Source organism: Mus caroli, unplaced genomic scaffold (genome assembly GCF_978045245.1).
Source record: "Mus caroli unplaced genomic scaffold, Mus_caroli_1 scaffold_13, whole genome shotgun sequence".
Classification (NCBI taxonomy): domain Eukaryota; kingdom Metazoa; phylum Chordata; class Mammalia; order Rodentia; family Muridae; genus Mus; species Mus caroli.
The window spans coordinates 35,562,622-35,582,180 of record NW_028227268.1 but is presented as its reverse complement, the minus strand read 5'-3'; the positions used below and the strand labels follow the sequence as shown (position 1 = coordinate 35,582,180).

Below are 19,559 nucleotides of genomic sequence, written 5' to 3'. Positions count from 1 at the left end.
GGTCATTTGGGGCTTCTGCTAGGTAAAGGCCAGGAGAAATGTGCAGATGATCAGGAGACCTGAGATTTGTTCATTAACTGGCTTTGTGTCCTTAAGAGAAATATCCTTTATGGTATCATCTAACAGGTCTGTGCCCCGGGCTAGACAGATGGCCTTGAGCAGGCTTCCCAATAATATAAATGAAGACACACACACAGCATCAAAAGAAAACAGACATTCTCCCAAGAGTCAGTATTTGAAAACTTTATTTTTCTCAAATGAGCACCAACACAGATCAGCAATGACAGAAATAACGCACTTCTTACTAATACTGAATCATTATGTACAAATACCGGAAGGAGGTGAAGACAAATTATTCAAAAACAATTGCCTTTGTTATTGAAGCAAAGTGACCTGGGAAAAAAAATTCCCACCCAAGAAAGGAACAAAAAAAAAAAAAAAAAAAAGAAAGAAAGAAAAAAAGTAACAACAAAAGCAATTCCAAACCCAACAAATACAGTTTGTAAACACAGACAGACAGACAGACAAATCCATGGTGCAGAGTCTTTGCAGGCTGGGAAAAGGAAGCTGACTCCTGTTCTCACCAAACCACTGTAAGACGCTGGACAGATCTAACCCCAGGAGGACAACGCCTTCCGGGTACATTTCATGACTGTATAGTAATTTTATTAATCAACCACAATTTCAAAGACAATCTCTCCCAGTCATAGGACTAGTATTTCCATTGAGGCAGATTTTTTAATATAAAAGTGTGTTCAAGATTTGATTTGCCAGCCTCTGCCTGAACCCCAAGCAATCTGACTTTTAAAAAAAAGCTATTACTATCCTTTTAAACCTGAACTTGTTAACTTCTAATATGACATGGCTTCTAGAACAGCCAGAGCCCTGGGATGTGAGCGCGGCTGAGCCGTTCCCGTCTCAGAGGCACAGACTTCACGCTGGCTCTCTTCACAGATTTGCTTCACTGGCTGTAGAAGCTGAACACACAGAAGAGGAACTGGAACGTTCCCTCAGGGAAAGAAAATCTTGCTTTGGGCTCTTGGTCCACTCACACATGAAAACCAGAGGGAAAACTCTGTCTAAGGTGTAAACTGTAGTTCATAGTGTCCTCAGTAGGAAAGGAAACAGAAAAATGAAACACACACACACACACTCTCTCTCAGTCTATCCCAATTTCTTGGAAGTTCTCCCAACTACAGTAATTACTCTCAAGTTGTTACTACTAAGCTTGTTTCTTTTCTAGCCAATACTGGGCAAGAAAGTATCAATTCACAACCTGATAATTTACTAGTCTCTTCTGCTGGGTAAAAATGCAAACAGAAAACTGCAAAAATGTTTTAAAGCCTCAATCCATTTTTATAGTTACAGATCCTTAAAGAAAATAAAAAAGAGTATCTTGATGATTATCCTTTCCCTTAAAATATACTCCGAGAAACACAGATGAAGCTATAGAATTGAAAATAAAAGTGCTCTCAGGGGGGTCTGAGAATACAGCACCAAATATATTATTTAAAAAATTAAATATTATTTACAAAAGTATATTTCACAAGCGACTGTATAGAGATATATGTATATACTTGGAAATCTCCACTATAAAGGGGACACCTCTTTTGTACACATTGATCCACCAGCTGAGATTTTTACTTTATCTACATGATCTGTCATAGGAGCTGGGGCGGTCGGTACTCGAGTAGCCAGGTCCCGCTGTGAGCATGCAAGCATCAAGCTTGGCTATACTTGACTCATGCTGATTTACTTACTCATCAGCAGCCTGGGGGGAGATACGGGGGGTGGGGTGGGGGTGGGGTGGATGGATTCCAGGGTGACAACTGTCCCATCATCCACAGTGGCACAGGGCAGGTGGCACGAGGGCTGGTCAGCTAGACTTCAAAGTGAAGGTAGCTGGCGGCTGAGGTCCAGACCTTTGGGTCTTCCCTTTCTCCTCTTTTGTCCTTGCCCACCCCTGCCCAAGGTCACCCAATCCACTGCCCATTCCTTGAACCTATGTGGAGTGAAGGGGTGAGGTCTTTGGTTATGCTGAGTCAATCATTTGGTGAGGAAAAAAAAAAAAAACTGACCAGAGAGGCCTTGGGTGCATAAGCCTCTGCCGCCCACTGGGCTGTGGACTCGCTAATACTGCTAAGTGTTAGGTAGACAAGCTGTGAGTGGAGCGAAGAATGGTCATAAGAAGCACTTTTGGTTTCACCGTCACAAAGGGAAGCCTGATGAGTTTTGGTCCCACCCCCAAACTTGTAGTTCAAGGACCCTGCCCCTTTCTCCACCCAGGGCACCATAGATCCAGTTTCTGCAAGTCACCAACTTTAGTTTTAAAGAAACTACCTAGGTTTGACCCCCCCACCCCCTTGTTTTAAAAAAAAAAAAAAAAAAAAAAGGACTTGTATTCCCTGAGCAAAGGGTCTAATCAAATCTTTAATGAAGGCCACATCTTCGGACAGGATAAAGAGGGGACAATGGATGACACTTGGAGCTGGCAAGTCAGCTTAGGAATGTGAAACTGGAGAAATGTGTGCCACTGACCACTTGAGCTTGGGAGTCACGGGTGGTTTTTCTGGCCCTCAGTGGGCCTTGCTGTGCAGTGGCTGGGGTGGGGGGCAGAGCTAGTCTTCCAGGGCCCAGGACAAGCAAACTTGAGGAACAAAATTCTGTTTCTAGGAATCCTTTTGTGTCCCAGAAGACAGGCAGTCTATTGAGCTGGCCGACTTCCTATTGCCCTGGCAAGTCTCAATTTGTCCATTTCCAGATCAGGACAAAGCCGTGTCCACCACAGCTCTCTCTCTGATGGAATTTGGTTCTGCTGGGGATGTGGACTGGAAAATGTTCCTGGAGGGATGCTTTAGCCTGCTTGGTTAGCCAGGCTACAGGCTCCTATCTTCACGAGCTCACTCTTGCTCCTTCTCTTCTTGGGCTTTTTTTTTTTTTTCCCAGAGGTGAATTTTCCTGTAGGACCAGCCTAGCTAGAGAACAAGATTCTGAGAAGTACCTAATATGCCCATATTTTAACATTATCTTCTGCCTAAGAAATAAATGAAATGGATTCAAACGGGATTTCAAATCCACATAATAGCTGGATTGATGCAAAACAGCCTTCACAGTGTTGATTACACACAATAAATTCTTTTTCATTTCAAGAGATTTACAGGGATTTTTTCTTTCCTCCCCAACCCTAACTCAAGGAAGCTTGGGTGCGGTGGGTGAAGGAGTAATGTTGAATCTGTAATCCCTTCCCACTGCTGGACCACACGGCCAAAAGATGTCTATCCACATAGGAGATTCCGGGCTAAGAATGCAGGCGTAATCTTGGATCTTTGTTTCCCAGGTTATGGTGATAGAATTGGAGGGGGGGGGGGGGGAACCCAAAACTCAGAAACACTGTGCACAAAGAATTGCTGGTCCCATGGAAGCTACTGATCATCGGATGAGGAAAGATGTGCTAAGCCTTCACTGGCTCCAATCTGAACGCTTCCTCCCAGAATCTTGCCTCTGCATTTTTACATTTCCTGCTTGCTATCAGGAGCTCCCAGTCCACAGCAATGCCTCCAGCTCCTGGTTCTCCTCCATTACTGATTTTTACTGTGCTTCGGGCTAAATGGGACACATACATCTTGCATCTTTTCCTGCAACCTAAATCAGTTAAGAAGACCCAGAAGGTGATTGCCCAGGAGGGGGGCGGGGGGGGAGAGGGCAGAATCACTAAAACCCACTGAGCTTTACCCCCCCCCCCACACACACACACACTCCCCACCCCCCATCTCTTTAGCAGGACCTTCTCCAGTCCAGGTCCAGAATGCTAGGGTCCTGCCCTGTCAGCTAGAATCAAGGTTGCTTCTTGTGCTAATCCGCTGTCCTGGCACATCTGATGCTAGGGCAGGAGTGTATCATCAGAGAGAACAAAAGCCACGAGGTATTTTTTTTTTCTCTTTGTCCTTTTGAAGGAGTCAATTATTTCAAGCCTAAGTTAGCAGGTCTCCAAGAACGGTACAGTTATTATATTGCACCCTCTTGCCCCTTCCCCAATCCTAGGACTCTCAGGTTCCCCTTTTCTGCTCCTCATGCTCATGTGCCACTGTTCTGACAGGCCATTAGGCAGTTCTCATGTGGGCAGGGGGCCCCCCCTTCAAGCCGGGCTGCCACCATGCAGCCTAGGGTCCGTTCCAGCTCGTAACTGTTTTCAGCCAACACTAGAACAGAGAAGCCAAGATCAACTCACAAACAGATACAAAGCAAAGAGACAGAGAGACAGTGATTTAGAGGCCAGTCACCAAAAATGATGGTGTCAGGGTGGGAGGATGACCCCTGATGGCAAGGCCCCTAAGTTGATGGAACCGAGTGTGTTCAGTCACTCTCTCACGCTTGGGTAGAATGTTCAGTTGGGTGGCATTCACATGGATGCTGGACCGGATGGATGCTATCAGGTCAGTCCCAGCCATTGTCCTTGATCATGTGTGCTAATTCAATGATGTATTTGCCTTCTTTATACTTCTGACTGCTTTCAAAAGCATGTTCCTATAAAACAGAGGAAGAGAAAAAAAGACACAGAGTGACCAAAGGCAGAGATGACTTCTGAGACACAGAAGCAGCGGTGTGGCTGATGACAGGCACCTGGACAGCCATCAGGTGCCCCAAACATTCCAGCACACAGGTGTCCTGAGTTCCTGCTGTTAGCAGCACAACTGAGCGACATCTGGGATTCCTCAGTATCATGACAGAATTTATTTGGATTATTCCTCTTTTAAACTTTTGCTCCAACGTCACCATCTCAGTAAGCTCTTTCCCAGCTACTCAGCCTGGGATCCCAATCTCACCTGCGGCAGGCACCTCGCTGCCCTCTCTTCCCTCTCCCCATGTCTTCCCTTATCTCTATTCTCAGTACACCTTCCTCTCCAATACCCACAAATGCCATATGTAGTCACTTTCTGTTGCCTGTAACACAATAAAAACTTTAAGCAGAGATGTTCTTGCTTTGCACACTTCTGCATTCCCGGAAGACTGAAAGTCAGATAACAGGCCTTCAGGAAACAGATAAAAAGCAGCTGCTGATTTTGGAAGCCAGTTTGGGAGCATTGCAGTGGACAATCTTGGTTTTTATGTGAAGCTTCTTGGCTTTTGAAAAAAAAAAAAAAAAAAAAAAAAAAAAACAAACCCTGACAAGGTGGTGCACACCTTTGATCCCAGCACTCGGGAGGCAGAGGCAGGGAAGGGGCAGAGGCAGAGGCAGGGGCAAAGGCAGGGGCAGAGGCAGGTCTGTGTGAGCTCCAGGGCAGCTATGGCTACATAGTGATCCCTGTCTTAAGCTGACAATCATTCGCACACATACATGTATGTGAGCTCTTGAGGGAACTAGGATCTCTGAAACTTACTAGAAGTCTGCCTTACAGACATTGGTTTCTAGAAGCCTGGTTATCATCTTAAGATGCACCTGTTAGCCGGCAGTGGTGTTGCACGCCTTTAATCCCAGCACTTGGGAGGCAGAGGCAGGAGGATTTCTGAGTTCGAGGCCAGCCTGGTCTACAAAGTGAGTTCCAGGACCAGGGCTATACAGAGAAACCCTGTCTCGGAAAAACAACAACAACAACAACAACAAAAAGCTGCACCTGTTATACATAAGTAGGGTAGCAAGTCCCTCCAGTACTGAGGCCAGTCAGGTCTCACTTTCTGTTCTCTCTGTTTCCACCTCAGGTGAATCAAGAGCTTTTCTTTCACTACTGTGCTCCAGGGTAACAGACACTGCATGAACCCCCCCCCCCCCCCCCCCCCCGCAGCTGCAGAAACTCCTCCCACCCCACCCTCTCCACCTACCTGGCAGGTTGCTTCCACCACCACCACCCCACCCCTGTGGAGCCTCTCAGTGAGCCCCACAGAAAGCCTTTCTGCCCAATATAGGACAAAGGACTATCTCACATGCAGAGTGAGGAAGCACACAAGCATTTATACATTATCCCAGAACACCTCTCCTGGAAGTCACTTGGGTAATGACAGAGGCACAAGCAGTAGATAAGGGGCTCTTCTGGCAGAGCCTCTGAGCTCAGTAAGGAACCAGATCCTACTGTTCCAACAAAATAATGACACAAACTACAGCTTTTCTTTTCTGTTTGTTTCTGTGTGTCTCTGGTGATCCTGGAACGCAGAGGTCGGCCTGCCTCTGCCTCCCAAGTACTAGGATTAGAGGCCTGTGCTACCACTGCTCAGCGGGCATTACTAGTGAACTACCACTTCTACTCAGAACTTTCTATTTCTTGTGTTTTAGAACAAGAGTTCAGACTTTAAGTTGTCTTGTTAAGAATCAATCTACAAAGTGAGGAAGAGGGGAGCTAGGACACCAGAGAATGTGCAAACACTCGGTACAACTATGGATTCAGCAGGTTTTCCTGTGCACTCTGTATGTGTGTCTGTCTGTCTGTCTGTCTGTCTGTGCTATAATTTGAGAATTAGACCTGTTGTGTCTCTGTTTAGGGCAGAAGAGAAGAAGAGTAAGAATACTAGGGTGAGTTTTCCTCCGGGATCAAGGGGCACTCCTGTAATCCCAGCACTGGGCAACAGAGGCAGGAGGAAGGAGTACAGCCTGGGCTACATAGTGAGTTCCCAGCATCCTGTGATATGAGGTTTTCCTTTGTGGTTGGGGGTTCACCACACCATGAGGAATTGTACTAAAGGGTCACTGCATTAGGAAGGTTGAGAGCCACTGCACTGTAGGATTGTTCTGTAGGTTCATAAAAATACCAAGACAAAGGAACAGAACAGAGTTGGGTACACCAAGGTGATCAATACAAGCCATCGGATGCTTCCCCGCTGTCCTGCCCATCATCACGATAGGGAGTGGATCGCCATCTTTTTCCCTCTCCTGATGCCGGGGAATCAAGTTCAGGGCTTCTAGGCAAGTGCTTCCTACAGTACTCACTCCCAGTAAGTTTACAGTCAACAGCTTTTTATAAAATTGTCAGATCACCAAACCCGAACCTCAAGCAACAAATGAAACCAGCCAACTCAGGGTTATCTCTTCCTCTAACCCAACATCTCAATGGATGAAGCAGTTCTAGGATCAACAGCAGAACTGTGATCACGTGGTGGTACGTTCCTGTAATTACTGCTCATGGGGGGGGGGGAGGGGCTGCAGAAAAGGACCCAACTTTCAGGCCGATCTGTCCCTTGGCAAGACCTGACATCATCGCCACCACACGGTCCCATTGCTCCTTAATTTATTTTCCTGTAATAAACTTTATTATATATATATATATATATATATATTTTTTTTTTTTTTTTTCCGAGACAGGGTTTCTCTGTATAGCCCTGGCTGTCCTGGAACTCACTTTGTAGACCAGGCTGGCCTCGAATTCAGAAATCCACCTGCCTCTGCCTCCCGAGTGCTGGGATTAAAGGCGTGCGCCACCACGCCCGGCTATTATATCTTTTAAGAGATTTTATTAGTTCCCCCAAGAGGCCAAGCTCCTCCTGCCACCTCCTCCAAAATACAAAAATCACAGGCTTGTACCGCAATGCACAGGTGACGCTGTATTGCTTAGGCTGAGCGTGAAGGCATAAAGCCAGCTAAGAGACAGAGCCCCGTCGGAGTCTCATTCTGCTGCTTAGACGGCATGCAAAAACTAGCTGGTAACTGTGAAAGCACTGACCATGCTTTTGTAGAGACCCAAGCCCAGCTAGAATACTCAGTCAGTTCTGTGTTTTGTTAGTTGTCTGTCTGTCTTTTTTTTTTTTTTTTTTTTTGTTTTTCGAGACAGGGTTTCTCTGTATAGCCCTGGCTGTCCTAGAACTCACTTTGTAGACCAGGCTGGCCTCGAACTCAGAAATCCGCCTGCCTCTGCCTCCCGAGTGCTGGGATTAAAGGCGTGCGCCACCACACCCGGCTCTGTCTGTCTTTGTTACTTCATTGAAACAGGGTCTCATGTGGTCCATCTGGGCCTGTCATCTACCTGCACGGATTATAAGTGTATAGGACCATGTTTGGATAGCTAGTGTTTCTTATTTTTGTGTGTATGTATATACTTGTTGGTGTGTACATGTGTGTGTGAGTGAGAAAGAGAAAATGAAGGTGTGTTAGCCAGAGGTTAGTTTCAAGTGTCTTCCTGAGTTACCTTTTTGAGTGCCCCCCATTGAATCAGGAGCTCGCCCACTGGCTGCACTGGCTGCCTCGGGGATTCTCCCAGTCTATGCCTACCCAGCTCTGGGATTACAAGCATGTATTGCTGCACCCAGTTTTTCCCAAGGGTCCTGGGGATCAGAACTCAAGTCCTCGTGTTTATGGACAGTTTGCTGACTGAGCCGTCTTCCCAGGGTTGTTACACAGTCAGCTTTCAGGAGATGCTTTAAGGTCCTGCTAATAAATGTACTCGCACACGCCCATGGAAGTGTTTCCAGGCCAGGTGAAGAGATGGGCAGGATTACCTGTCTTACAAAGGTTCGAGCCCCCAGGGCTGAGGGCAGCCTTTGGAAGAAAGCATCCCTTACCCAGGAGGCCCTTTGCTAGCTACCGCTCCTAGCCCCTCCCTCCCAGGCTCATCTGTACTTACATATTTCCAGCCCAAAGTGGTTTTGCAGTTTTCACAGTAAATGTCTGCAACGGCGTGTAGTCCTGTTAGCAACACCCGCTCTTCTGCAGGCCCGCAGCCCACATTAACTCTGTGCCAAAGACAGAAAGAGAGCGAGCAGTGGTTAGTCAGAAGGATAAACAGCCATTAGTCATTCAAGCTGAGCTCCTGGCAAAAACCGACTGGACAGGCCTACTCCCAGGGAAGCCTACAGGGAGAAGGAACTGGTCTAAAACTGAAATGAGAAACATCCATCGCCTCAAAGGTAACCACATGGAAATGTCTCCGTGGGAATAAATCCTGCATCTGCAAGATTCAGTTCTGTGGGCTGATCCAAAATAGCACTGGATGACAGTTTGCTTAGGATTTAAATTTTCTGACACTAATTTTTAATCTTGTAACTAAAAGAAAACTCACATTACATTTACTTGTTGGGTGGACACATGCATGCTGTGGTGCCTTCGTGGAGGCAAGGACAGCTTTGGGGATAGGTTCTCTTCTCCTACAGTAAGCTTAGCTTTCAAGCGACCCAACTCTGTGTTGTCAGGCTTGGCAGCACTGCCTCAGCCATCTCTTCCCCCCCGGTCTTGTAACTGAAAGGGAGGCTCACAGCCTCGAGACGGTTGCACAGGGGTTACAGAGGATGCCTAAGACAGTGAACGAGACCATGTGTTTCAGTCCGTATCATCAGGGTGAGTGACCCTTGAGTATCTATCACACCTGCTTTACAGAACACCTGCTCCAAGGAATGAGCTACATTTCCTTTCGTTGTTCGTTTATCAGATGTCTGCGAGCTTTGTCTTCCTAGCCCAGTCAGAGGCTGAATCCCATGACAGGCTGTGTCGACATCCTCTGCAGAAGGGATGAGGCTCTTCCTAAGCCTTCCCCCTAACATAAGTTCGTTCTCTCTCTCTCTCTCTCTCTCTCTCTCTCTCTCTCTCTCTCTCTCTCTCTCTCTCACACACACACACACACACACACACACACACACACACACACACACACCGTCACAAATCTCAGGTCTGGCTGACCTCCACGATGAAGGTCTATCAGAGACTCCCTCTAAGTTTTCCCTGTGCTGGGGATACTGCAGCGAGTACCATTATTTTTAGTTGGAGATGATGCCAACCAAATTTCCCCTAAGGTAACTGACTACCAGTTGTTAATGGGAATGTCCCTAGGGATTTTATTATTACTGATATTACTAAGGCAGAGGTCATTGCTGAATCGGAGGAGTGCTTTCCCCACCCCTCGAGACTTGCACCCAATAAACAGATACCCAGTCAGAGACACTCACACTGAGTTGAAGAGGTAGGCTCGCCCTTGACTTCCCTGGAAGGACTGAAATACAAGAAGACAAATCAATAGTTAGACATCCATGTTACTTATTTGGGAAACCAACCCCAAATCGCAACCAACCTGACCGCCCATGCAGAAGGGAGCATGCGGCCAGCAAGAGGTCTAGCTGGCAGGTGGCATGAGGCAGGAGGTGGTGAAGACGGAATAAACAGTTCAGAGATGAAGGCAGCCCACACACTCGGGCTATTTTTACCAGCTCAGGTGACTTGAGGGACAGGGGTACAGATTACAAGAGAGTAGCCAGGCTGGTGTAATAGTGCAGTGTGTCAGTGTTTAACACCAGCACTTGGGAAGCTATGGCAAGCCTGGGACACACTGACAAAGTTGATCTTTATTTAACAACAGAACTGCAAGTAATTAAATAGCCCTCCGTTCTTCATGCTGTCCGACGAGGAATTCACTGGGAGAATTAATCTGAACTGATGTCACACACAGTGGCCTCTCACACACAGTGGCCAGGCACGGAAACCCAGTACAGACCCTTTGGTTTGCCCTCTTCTTACTTGGACCCCAGCACAAGAGTCTGCACTCATCACTTGCCTTGCTCCTGGCCAGTGCTACCCCCAACCCCCAGCAGTTCCAGTCCTAAGTGGGGACTCCAGGGCTCCTCTTCTGCTGTGTACTTGGTCTCAATGATGCCCAATGGGCAGAAGTCTCATTTCACCCTCTAGCTTGGCCTGCCTTCTGGCCTGTCAGTGACAGACAGAAGCCAGGGCTTACCATGCAATCTGGCATCTCCCTCCATTAGCACAGGTTTCCCTCCTCTGGTCTCACTGAGCTGTCTGGCCGACATGCTCTGCCTGCTTGCATTTTTAATGTGGTATGACAATGGTATCCCAATTTAACTCCTAGTCAGCTCTGGGAGGTTGCGGGGGGGGGGGGGGGGGAGTAGGGGTGGGACCAGTATAAAAACAGACAAGGAAACAAGGAACTCTGAAGAAATCTGGGGTGTGGAGCTGACAGATGACTAAAAGCACCAGATGGGGCTCTGAGCACTGTGCCTAGACAGCCATTCTGTCAGGAGTACAGGTACTCAGGGTTGGTGCCTCTGGCCAGAGAAAGGCAGACTTCCTGCGGAGGAGCTGGGAACTGAACAGCTGGATAAGGGGATGGCCTTCCTGCCCAGGTGCAGCTCAAGCAGCAAGCAGAGAGACAGTCACCGGCTTCAGTCCAGACCTGAGCATAAGACACACACACACACACACACACACACACAGAGGCACAACGAAACTGCTCTGGGAACCATGACCTCTCTCTCAAACTGCACACAAAGGTCCCTGTGACAAAGCCTACACTTTACACAAACGGCTCAAGGGAACAAAAGCCGCCCACTTAGTGACTCCTCTTGCTACTTTAACACTGTACCCTATGCTAGCCCAAGCTTACCTGCGCTCAATGGCTAACTTCCCCAGCTTTGTCCACCCTGTCCTCTGACTTTCCCAGGAAGACACACACAACCAACACCTACGTTTTTCTTTGCATCTGAATTTAATTTTTTTGTTAAAAAGATTTATTTTAGGCATTTGAGTATACTGTAGATGTGTTCAGACACACCAGAAGAGGGCATTGGATCCCATTACAGATGGTTGTGAACCACCATGCGGTTGTTGGGAATTGAACTCAGGACCTCCGGAAGAGCTCTTAACCGCTGAGCCATCTCTCCAGCCCTTGGATTTAAAAATTCTGAATCAAATTCCTTCTCTATGCTGTGAGGTCTCCGAGGTACAGCTCATGTTTCAGGCTCTCTTCCAACCCCGCAGCATGTGACTCTGGCACATAATAATTGTTTTATTTTTATTTTGAAGAGTCTCATTAGGTATCCCAGACTGGCCTCGAACTCGCAGTGATCCTCCTGCTTCAGCCTCCAGAGCTGATAGTATGAACTGCCTCTATATTTCTTCTATTGGGTGCATTGTTACATGAGTTCTGATATCCGCTATACGCCTAGGAAGCCATCACCACAATGGAGATTAAGGATAATCACCAGGACTGGTGGCATTGGTTCATAGAGCATTTCAGAAAACCAGGGTTTTTTTTTTTTTTGGGGGGGGGGCAGGATCACTCATATTCATGTGTGTGTGTGGGTGTGTATGTTTGTATCATATCCCTGGTTGGCCTGGAACTCACTGGGTAGACTGAACTGGCCTGCTGTGCCTGGGATTAAGGCAGACACCACCACACTAGACTACAAGAGATTTTCATCTGGAACTCTGTGGTGTTACTCCCCCCTATCATTGCTTCTTCCTCCATGTATTCTAGAAATACAAAGCATGTTACAGCCCTCTGACGAATAACAAGCTATCAAATGCATTTACACTTCGATCTCAGGAATATCACTTAGCATCCATCTGTAAAATAAAAACTTCCGACTATGGGCAGATGTGCACTGGGGTAGGATCAAAGACATGGGCCACACCGCACCTGGCCCAGCTCTCGGTTGAGGCCAACCTAGTCTACATAAGCATGTCCTGGGCTAGCCGAGGTAACATAGTGAGGGGGAAAAAAAGGGCAGGGAGAGGGGGTACCAATGGTTCACCCTTCCAAGATTTTCTTGGGCCTCCAAGTCTACCGTTCCCTCTGCTCTGCACCACTTTCTGGATTATGGCTCCATAGGCAAACCTGCTTTCTGTCACTCAAACACATAAAGTTTTTGAAAGGCTTTTTTACTCAGTAATATTTACAAAATTTAAGATGTATTTATTTAAGATGTGTATGAATCTAAGTTGGGTGCTGATCTCCTGGAGCTAGAGTTATAGAAGGTTGTGAGCCATCTGATACAGGTGCTGGGAACTGAACCCAGGTCCTCTCTAAGAGCAGCAAATGTTCTTAACTGTGGAGTCGTATCTCCAGCCTCTAGCACAGTTCTTTCAAAAAGTATCCATCCTGTATTTTAAACCAGTTTGTTCCTTTTCTTTCTTTTGTGCCAGGCTAGCCACAAACTCCCTACACAGCAGCTGTCCTGCCTCCTGTCTCAGCTCTCAGGTGCCAGGATTAATAGCAGGCAACACCATCCTACCTTTGTCTGTGTTTTTGTGTTTAAAGATTGATTGGTGTGGTATCTATTACCTTTAATCCCAGCACTCGGGAGGCAGAGGCAGGCGGATTTCTGAGTTTGAGGCCAGCCTGGTCTACAAAGTGAGTTCCAAAAATAGTCAGAGCTATACAGAGAATCCCTGTCTCAAAAAAAAAAAAAAAAAAAAAAAAACCAAAAAAAAAAAAAAACAACCAACCAAACAAACAAAAACAAAAATGGAACAATCAGAGAAGCCAGTCATGGCACACGCTTTAATCTCATAGGTAGCTCTCTTGGGGGATGAGGGTGGGGTCTGAGGCCAGCCAGGGCTACAAAGCAAGACCCTATCTCAAACAACACTCAAACAAAATGATCAGAAAGAGTAATAGGGAAAAAACAATGAGTAGTCAGCATGTAAATGTATAAAATGGCCAAATAATAAAATTGTTAATAACATGAAAGGTGATATAAAATAAAATAAAGCAATGTCAAAAAATTTTTAAGCCGGGCGTGGTGGCGCACGCCTTTAATCCCAGCACTCGGGAGGCAGAGGCAGGCGGATTTCTGAGTTCGAGGCCAGCCTGGTCTACAAAGTGAGTGCCAGGACAGCCAGGGCTACACAGAGAAACCCTGTCTCGAAAAACCAAAAAAAAAAAAAAATTTTAAAAGTTTACTTGTGTATACAGATATTTTGACTACCTATATGTCTGCACACCAGAAGAGGCTTTGCAGTGTGAGCTGTCATGTGATTGCTGGGAATTGAACTCAGGCCCTCTGGAGGAACATCTGGTGTTCTTAACCATTGCACCATCTCTCCAGCCCCATATAAAATTCTTATGTTCACAACTTATAACTTTATATCAGTGCATTCATGGAATCCATGCACATGCACGTTAAGCGGATGCTGGAGCGCCTTGCTGAAAGGTCACTTGCACTGGGGGTGGGGTGGGGGGGGTGTAGGTACCCATCTGCTTCTGCATGTTGCTGAGAAGTAAATACTGCCAGTCTGACACAGATTAAAATTCCTAGAGAGCAGGGGCAGGGGAGGATGAATGGGCAAAGAAAGCAGCCTCCTTAGGCTCAAAGGTGGCTCACAGGTATGCCAGGACAGTTCCTCCAGGCATGCTTGGTGAGAGTCTGCTGGTACAAGTCCAGGTCCTGGCAAGGGGACTGGATGCAAGCAGGGCTGTCCTGGTGGGAACACTTCCTCAGGTAAGCCCACAGACACAGCATTTGCGGCCTGGTTTCCTCAGCCTGGCACTCATAGCCAGATGCATTTTTTTTTTTTTTTTTTTGAGGCAGAAGTCTGGACGCTCTTCTACCATGGCTTCCACTACCCCGGGGCCCCTGCCAACTCAACATTTATGATGAGAAAAACAGACACGGAGAACAACAGGCTTCTTGCAAATAGACTCAGACAAGAATAGCCCGGCTGGGTCACGGTATCCTGTGGGGCCCAGCCTAGCCCAGCACAACCTGGCACAGCCTGGTGTTCCCTTGGGTGGGGGTGGTGCTGAGGTGGGGAAGCTGAAAGGGAACTAAGGAAGCAACTGAAATGAAGCAAATAGAATTCAGACAGGAGATGCCGAACAGACTGTCAGACACATTTGTTTAATGTCATTACTGCCTGGCAACAAGGCAGTTCTTTTCCATGTTGTGTGTCAACCAAGGCTGGTGTGCAGGCCTTCACAAGAGGTTTTTCTTTTTTTTCTTTCTTTTTTTTTTTTTTTTTTTGGTTTTGTTTAGTTTTCTTTCAAGCCATACAAAACTTTTCTCCTATCCTAGTACAGTACTAGTTGCAGGCCCAGCCCTTCCAGCCAGCTCAAAGAAACGGAAAGGGCTCGGAGTTTCCTGTTTGGTAGCCAAAACCGCTCATTTCTGGCCCTGTTTGGGAGTCTGGAAGGCAGTGATTCCTTCTTAAAGTAGAACTGCTGGATCCCAGTGTGGTGGAACACATTTGTTAAGAAGGAATGCAGGTCTGAAGTCAGTGTGGGCTACACAGCAAGACCCTGTCTCAAAATAAGAAAAACAAACAGGCTTTGGTTCGGCAGCACACAGTTGTAACAGGGGTGGAGGTAGCTGAATGCAGAGGTGTGGGGAGCAGGTGTGACCTCTGGGAGTGTACCGGGCCCTTGATCATCTAAGGTATGAGGAACTTGTCACCCCAGAAAGGGCAGGTTCCGAATCTGACACTGCAGCTCCCACTAGCGCATCTCTTTGCTCTTCTTTTACAGCTGTGAATGGATATCATGCCTGCTTGACAGGGCAGTTAAGAATGGTGAGCTTAACCATCTCTCACTGAAGGCTTCTCAGGAGCCTGAGGAAGAGATCAAAAGCTGACTCAATCCCTCAAGCCCCCTTTTCTTTGGTAACTTTGATCTTTTGGTCTTTAAAAAAAAAAAAGTTTTAAACCAGGCGTGGTGGCGCACGCCTTTAATCCCAGCATTTGGGAGGCAGAGGCAGGCGGATTTCTGAGTTCGAGGCCAGCCTGGTCTACAAAGTGAGTTCCAGGATAGCCAAGGCTACACAGAGAAACCCTGTCTCGAAAAACCAAAAAAAAAAAAAAAAAAAAAAAAAAAAAAAGTTTTTATGTATCCAGGTGATTTATATAGGCTTGTACATGAGCACCGCATCATATGTATGCCTGGTGCCCAGAGGTCAGAAGAGGGCATCAGATCCCCTGGAACTAAACTCATGGATGTTCATGCTTTATCATAGGGGTGCTGAAAATCAAATCCAGGTCTACACCAAGAGCAACAGGTACTCTTGACAGCTTGATCCTTCCCCAGCCGCTCTCTTAGAATGACAAAGGGTGAAGCTTCAAATGTCTTCATAGGAAAAGAAGAATGAGGGTCATGAGTTCAAGACCAGCCTGGAATAGAATAGGAGATTCTGACTCAAAAGTGCTTGAGACATAAAAAGAATGGAAACGTGACTTAAAGGTAACATTCAGTGAATCTTGGTACAGTCACAGGTTGTACAATCATTGTCACTGTCTAATTCCAGAATATTCTCACACTCCAAAAAGAAATCTCACAGCACCAGGGGATCAATCATCCCTTCTCTCTCCTGCCTCAGCCTCTGGTAGGCAGGCTCAATTCTACCCCCATAGAGCTGCACAAGGCGCTATACTTCAGAGGCGTTAAAGCACCTCATCAGGATGGTAAGGAGTGCTTCAGTAGAGGGACAGAGGGGGATTAGTAACATCTTTTCCTTTGGAATTTTGGCTGGCGCCACCCCTGACCCAGCAGGAAACAGATGTGGCATGTTATGAGAAAGGGTCAGGTCAGCCACTTTCCTATTATTCAGTCTCATTCTTTTCTCTGTCTATCATTAATGTCTATGGTGTGTGTGTCTGTGTGGGGGTGTGTGTGGGGGGGTGTTCTAGTATCAGGGCAACAGGCTAGAACCCAAGTAAATAGCGCTAGATCCTCCCTGGACCATGGAGAGGTTAAGAGTGGGGAAATCTAGAAATGCTAGAAACTCGCAGAATGAGAATACATGTGCGGTTTTGCTACGAGCAAGGATTTCTGCAAGGGACTTCTCCCACCATCCCTACAACAACAAGGGTCAAAGGAAATGGACTCACATGGAGACAGGGGAGACGGGTTAATTATAAAGGAATTTCCTGACTGTGACTTCCACACTGGGACATAGGTCACCATTCGTGTATCTTCATGACTTACCCAAAACTTTCACATAGGGATTGGTGTGAGCCTGGCACGATGGTGTGCCCGTAATCCCAGCACCGGAGCCAGAGGCAGAAGCAGAAGAACTGCCTCCGGGTCGATGAGCTGAGTACCATGTGACCCAGAGTGACATACAACAGGGAGACAATGTCAAAAACAGAAAAAAAGGAACTCTTGCAGGATGGCCTCCTGGAGGTCGCTCCTCCATAACTTTGGCCTATGGGTCTCATTCACCCTCCCCTTCTTTAAGCACACAGAAGGTGGGGTGGAAGGGACTGGTTCTAAAGGAAGAAATATCTGTTGTGCACAGAGGATCCAGGGCCTTGGGTGCTTCCATTCATTGCCAAAAGTCTGGGATCTACACCTGGTGATGTTGAGACCTACCCCACACCTGTTGAGCCATGGCTGGGCCTGAGGGGCCTGATGCCCCTGCTCGCAGTCATGTCTGCCTCATGTTTGTTTGGTAACGAGGATGCTGGCAGCTTTGGTGCTTAGAAAGCCTTGGGCCAGCTCTCCCTGGCTGCACATCCCTGGGTGAGTCACTCCTGAGCCTTGGGCACCCACATGCAGAAAGGTTTGAGAACAGTGCTAGACGAGGATGCTGTGATAACTAAGCTCATGTGTGCGTACAGTAGGCACGCAGCCTGCTACATAGAAAGGTCTTACTAAGCTTCCTCAATAAGTGTTTCCTTTCATACAAGGATAGCTTTTAGGGAACTCACAACAGGCCTCCCAGACTCCCTTCCAAATCACCACAGGCTCTGTCCTCACTGTGCTAGGGCCTCAGATAGACTTGATGAACTAAGGGCAGGCTAAGCTTCCCAGGCCGTGGCAGTGGGTTTGAGTGGTAAATCCCCACGTAAGCACAACGTGAGAAGACAGATGCTGCCAGCTCGAAGCAGTCCTCCGTCCCTCCCCTATCCCCATAGAGAAACAAGGACTGGCAAAGGCTCAGTCTTCAGCTCCACAGAGTAGAGGACGCGCCCAAAACCACACACCCTGTCCCCTAGGACAAAGGCTGGCTGGCGAGTCACCCTCACAAGGCCTGCTTAGGAAAGCGACCTTTTCTGAACTGGCCACTGGGAGTGGTGGAATGGTGTAAGCCAGCCACTGGGCCCTTTGCAATTCAAACATAAAACTAAAAACTTCTAAGAGAGTACTCCTGTTGGAGGTCAAAGTCACTGGGGCCTCTGAAAATAATTCAGTTACTATTATCTAAAGATGCTGTGCTCAAAGTATAAATACCAACATTTATATTTCATAATCAATATTTAAAATATATCAAGCAATATAAAAATCAAAATATCTGCTGACTCATATTTCAGTCTGCACCACTCCCGAAATCCATGGGGCACTTGCTAATGAAATACCCTTAGAGTTCTAAGGATAACTGTGCAGTCTGTGGTTAAACCAATGGACTCCTGAAGAATAAACGTCCAGCACCTTCCAAGGCTAAAGCTACATGTTCTACAGAAACAAACCAACCAACCCACCCACCCCATGCTTTCCACATATTTGTAGCAATTGCTGCAGTGAAACTGGAGTTAATAATGCAGGAGACTGAAGTGGTTCACTGTAGGGGCAAGGGCAAGATGGCACAGCGGGCTAAGGCACTCGCCAAGTCTAATGACAAGTTCATCCCCCAGGTCACATGGTAGAGAGAACCACACAATATGTAGTAAACTCTTGAAAAAAACAAAGTGGGCAGGGAGGTGGGCTTAGGGGGAAGGCTGGATGTAACAGTCATGGCTCATGCTGATATGGTACTTACTATGCCCAGTATGTGATCCGAACACAATCCTCTAAGCAACATGATGAGGAAATTAAATTAACCCCACCCATCCACTTTGCAGATGCAGAAAGCACAAAGTGGTTAAGAAATAAATAAGCAAGCCCTGGAAAATTAAGCTAGGGTAACAAGGGTATTGTATACATGACACCCTAAAGAAGGGACTTAGTGGCTGGGCATTTAATCCCAGCACTTGGGAGGCAGAGGCAGGCGGATCTCTGAGTTCAAGGCCAGCCTGGTCTACAAAGTGAGTTCCAGGACAGCCAGAGCTATACAGAGAAACCCTGTCTCGAAAAACCAAAAAAAGAAGGGACTTAGTCTTAAATGAATGCACTATCAGGCTCTGGAGTTACAGGTTACAATGCATGTTATAGTTTAAGTAAAGCCCAGAGCCTACAGGAACCTCCAGTTTCCTACAGCTTGCGTAGGTCAAGGTCAGGATCTAAGTCTATGGCTTCTGACTTCAAGTCCTGAGATTTCCCGAGCAGGTGTTCACTGGGGAAAGCTCTCTCTTTAATGAGGAGATGGGTCAATCCGTCAGGACTGGTGAAATCTCACAGGCTAGTCAAATGCCTCTGCTCCGATGCCATATTTACTTAACGGTACAGATTTAATTATCTCCCTCAAAGTGAGTTTACCTTCAAGAAAGACAGCGCAGAGTTCAAGCCTTCAGGATTAAGCACACCACTGTGAGTTAACGAATTCGAATTCTGACTTGCCAGTCAGCTTCCTATAAGTTTTGTTACATACAGTGAACCAGTTCAGAGTTGGTTCGCTCTGAGTAAACGAAAGAGAAAACAAAAGCTTGATTTATGGGCCTCCAGTGTTTAAGGCTGACTGAGGACCACCCAGGGAATGCTCTGCATCCCGGACTAAAAACAGCTTCTCCAGCTCACCACTCAATGATTGTTGCACAACACTTGAAATAAATAATTCAAAGCTAAGACGTTAGCTTTTAGCTTTTTTAGGCTCCTTAAAAATCCTGCCCTTGGCAAAGGAGGATTAGAAGGCTGTTTGGGACTTGCAGAGCAAATGCTCCTTCCCTCCGGTGACCACGGTCCCTTGGAAGTCCGTGTGGTGGGCTGAGCTTCGTGTCCTGGAAGCCCTCCAAACACAACACAGGACGTTATCTTGTTTATTGCACAGAC

At 46.9% G+C, this 19,559-nt stretch overlaps 1 protein-coding gene across 2 annotated transcripts in view; it reads right to left on the bottom strand.

Annotated features, from left to right (window-relative positions):
- Window positions 1-235: 235 nt before the first annotated feature.
- Window positions 236-19,559, bottom strand: part of Ypel2 (yippee like 2) — a 60,327-nt gene continuing 41,003 nt past the window's right edge. Inside the window, exons 2-4 of one of the 2 annotated variants that reach the window (XM_021177474.3) lie at window positions 9,859-9,902; window positions 8,544-8,652; window positions 236-4,524 (exon numbers count right to left, since the gene is read on the bottom strand). In XM_021177474.3, coding sequence (XP_021033133.1) covers window positions 4,435-4,524; window positions 8,544-8,652; window positions 9,859-9,902 — 243 coding nt within the window. In that variant the 3' untranslated portion in view covers window positions 236-4,434. The remainder of the gene's footprint in view (window positions 4,525-8,543; window positions 8,653-9,858; window positions 9,903-19,559) is intronic. The other variant, XR_015045006.1, reaches the window with a different exon arrangement.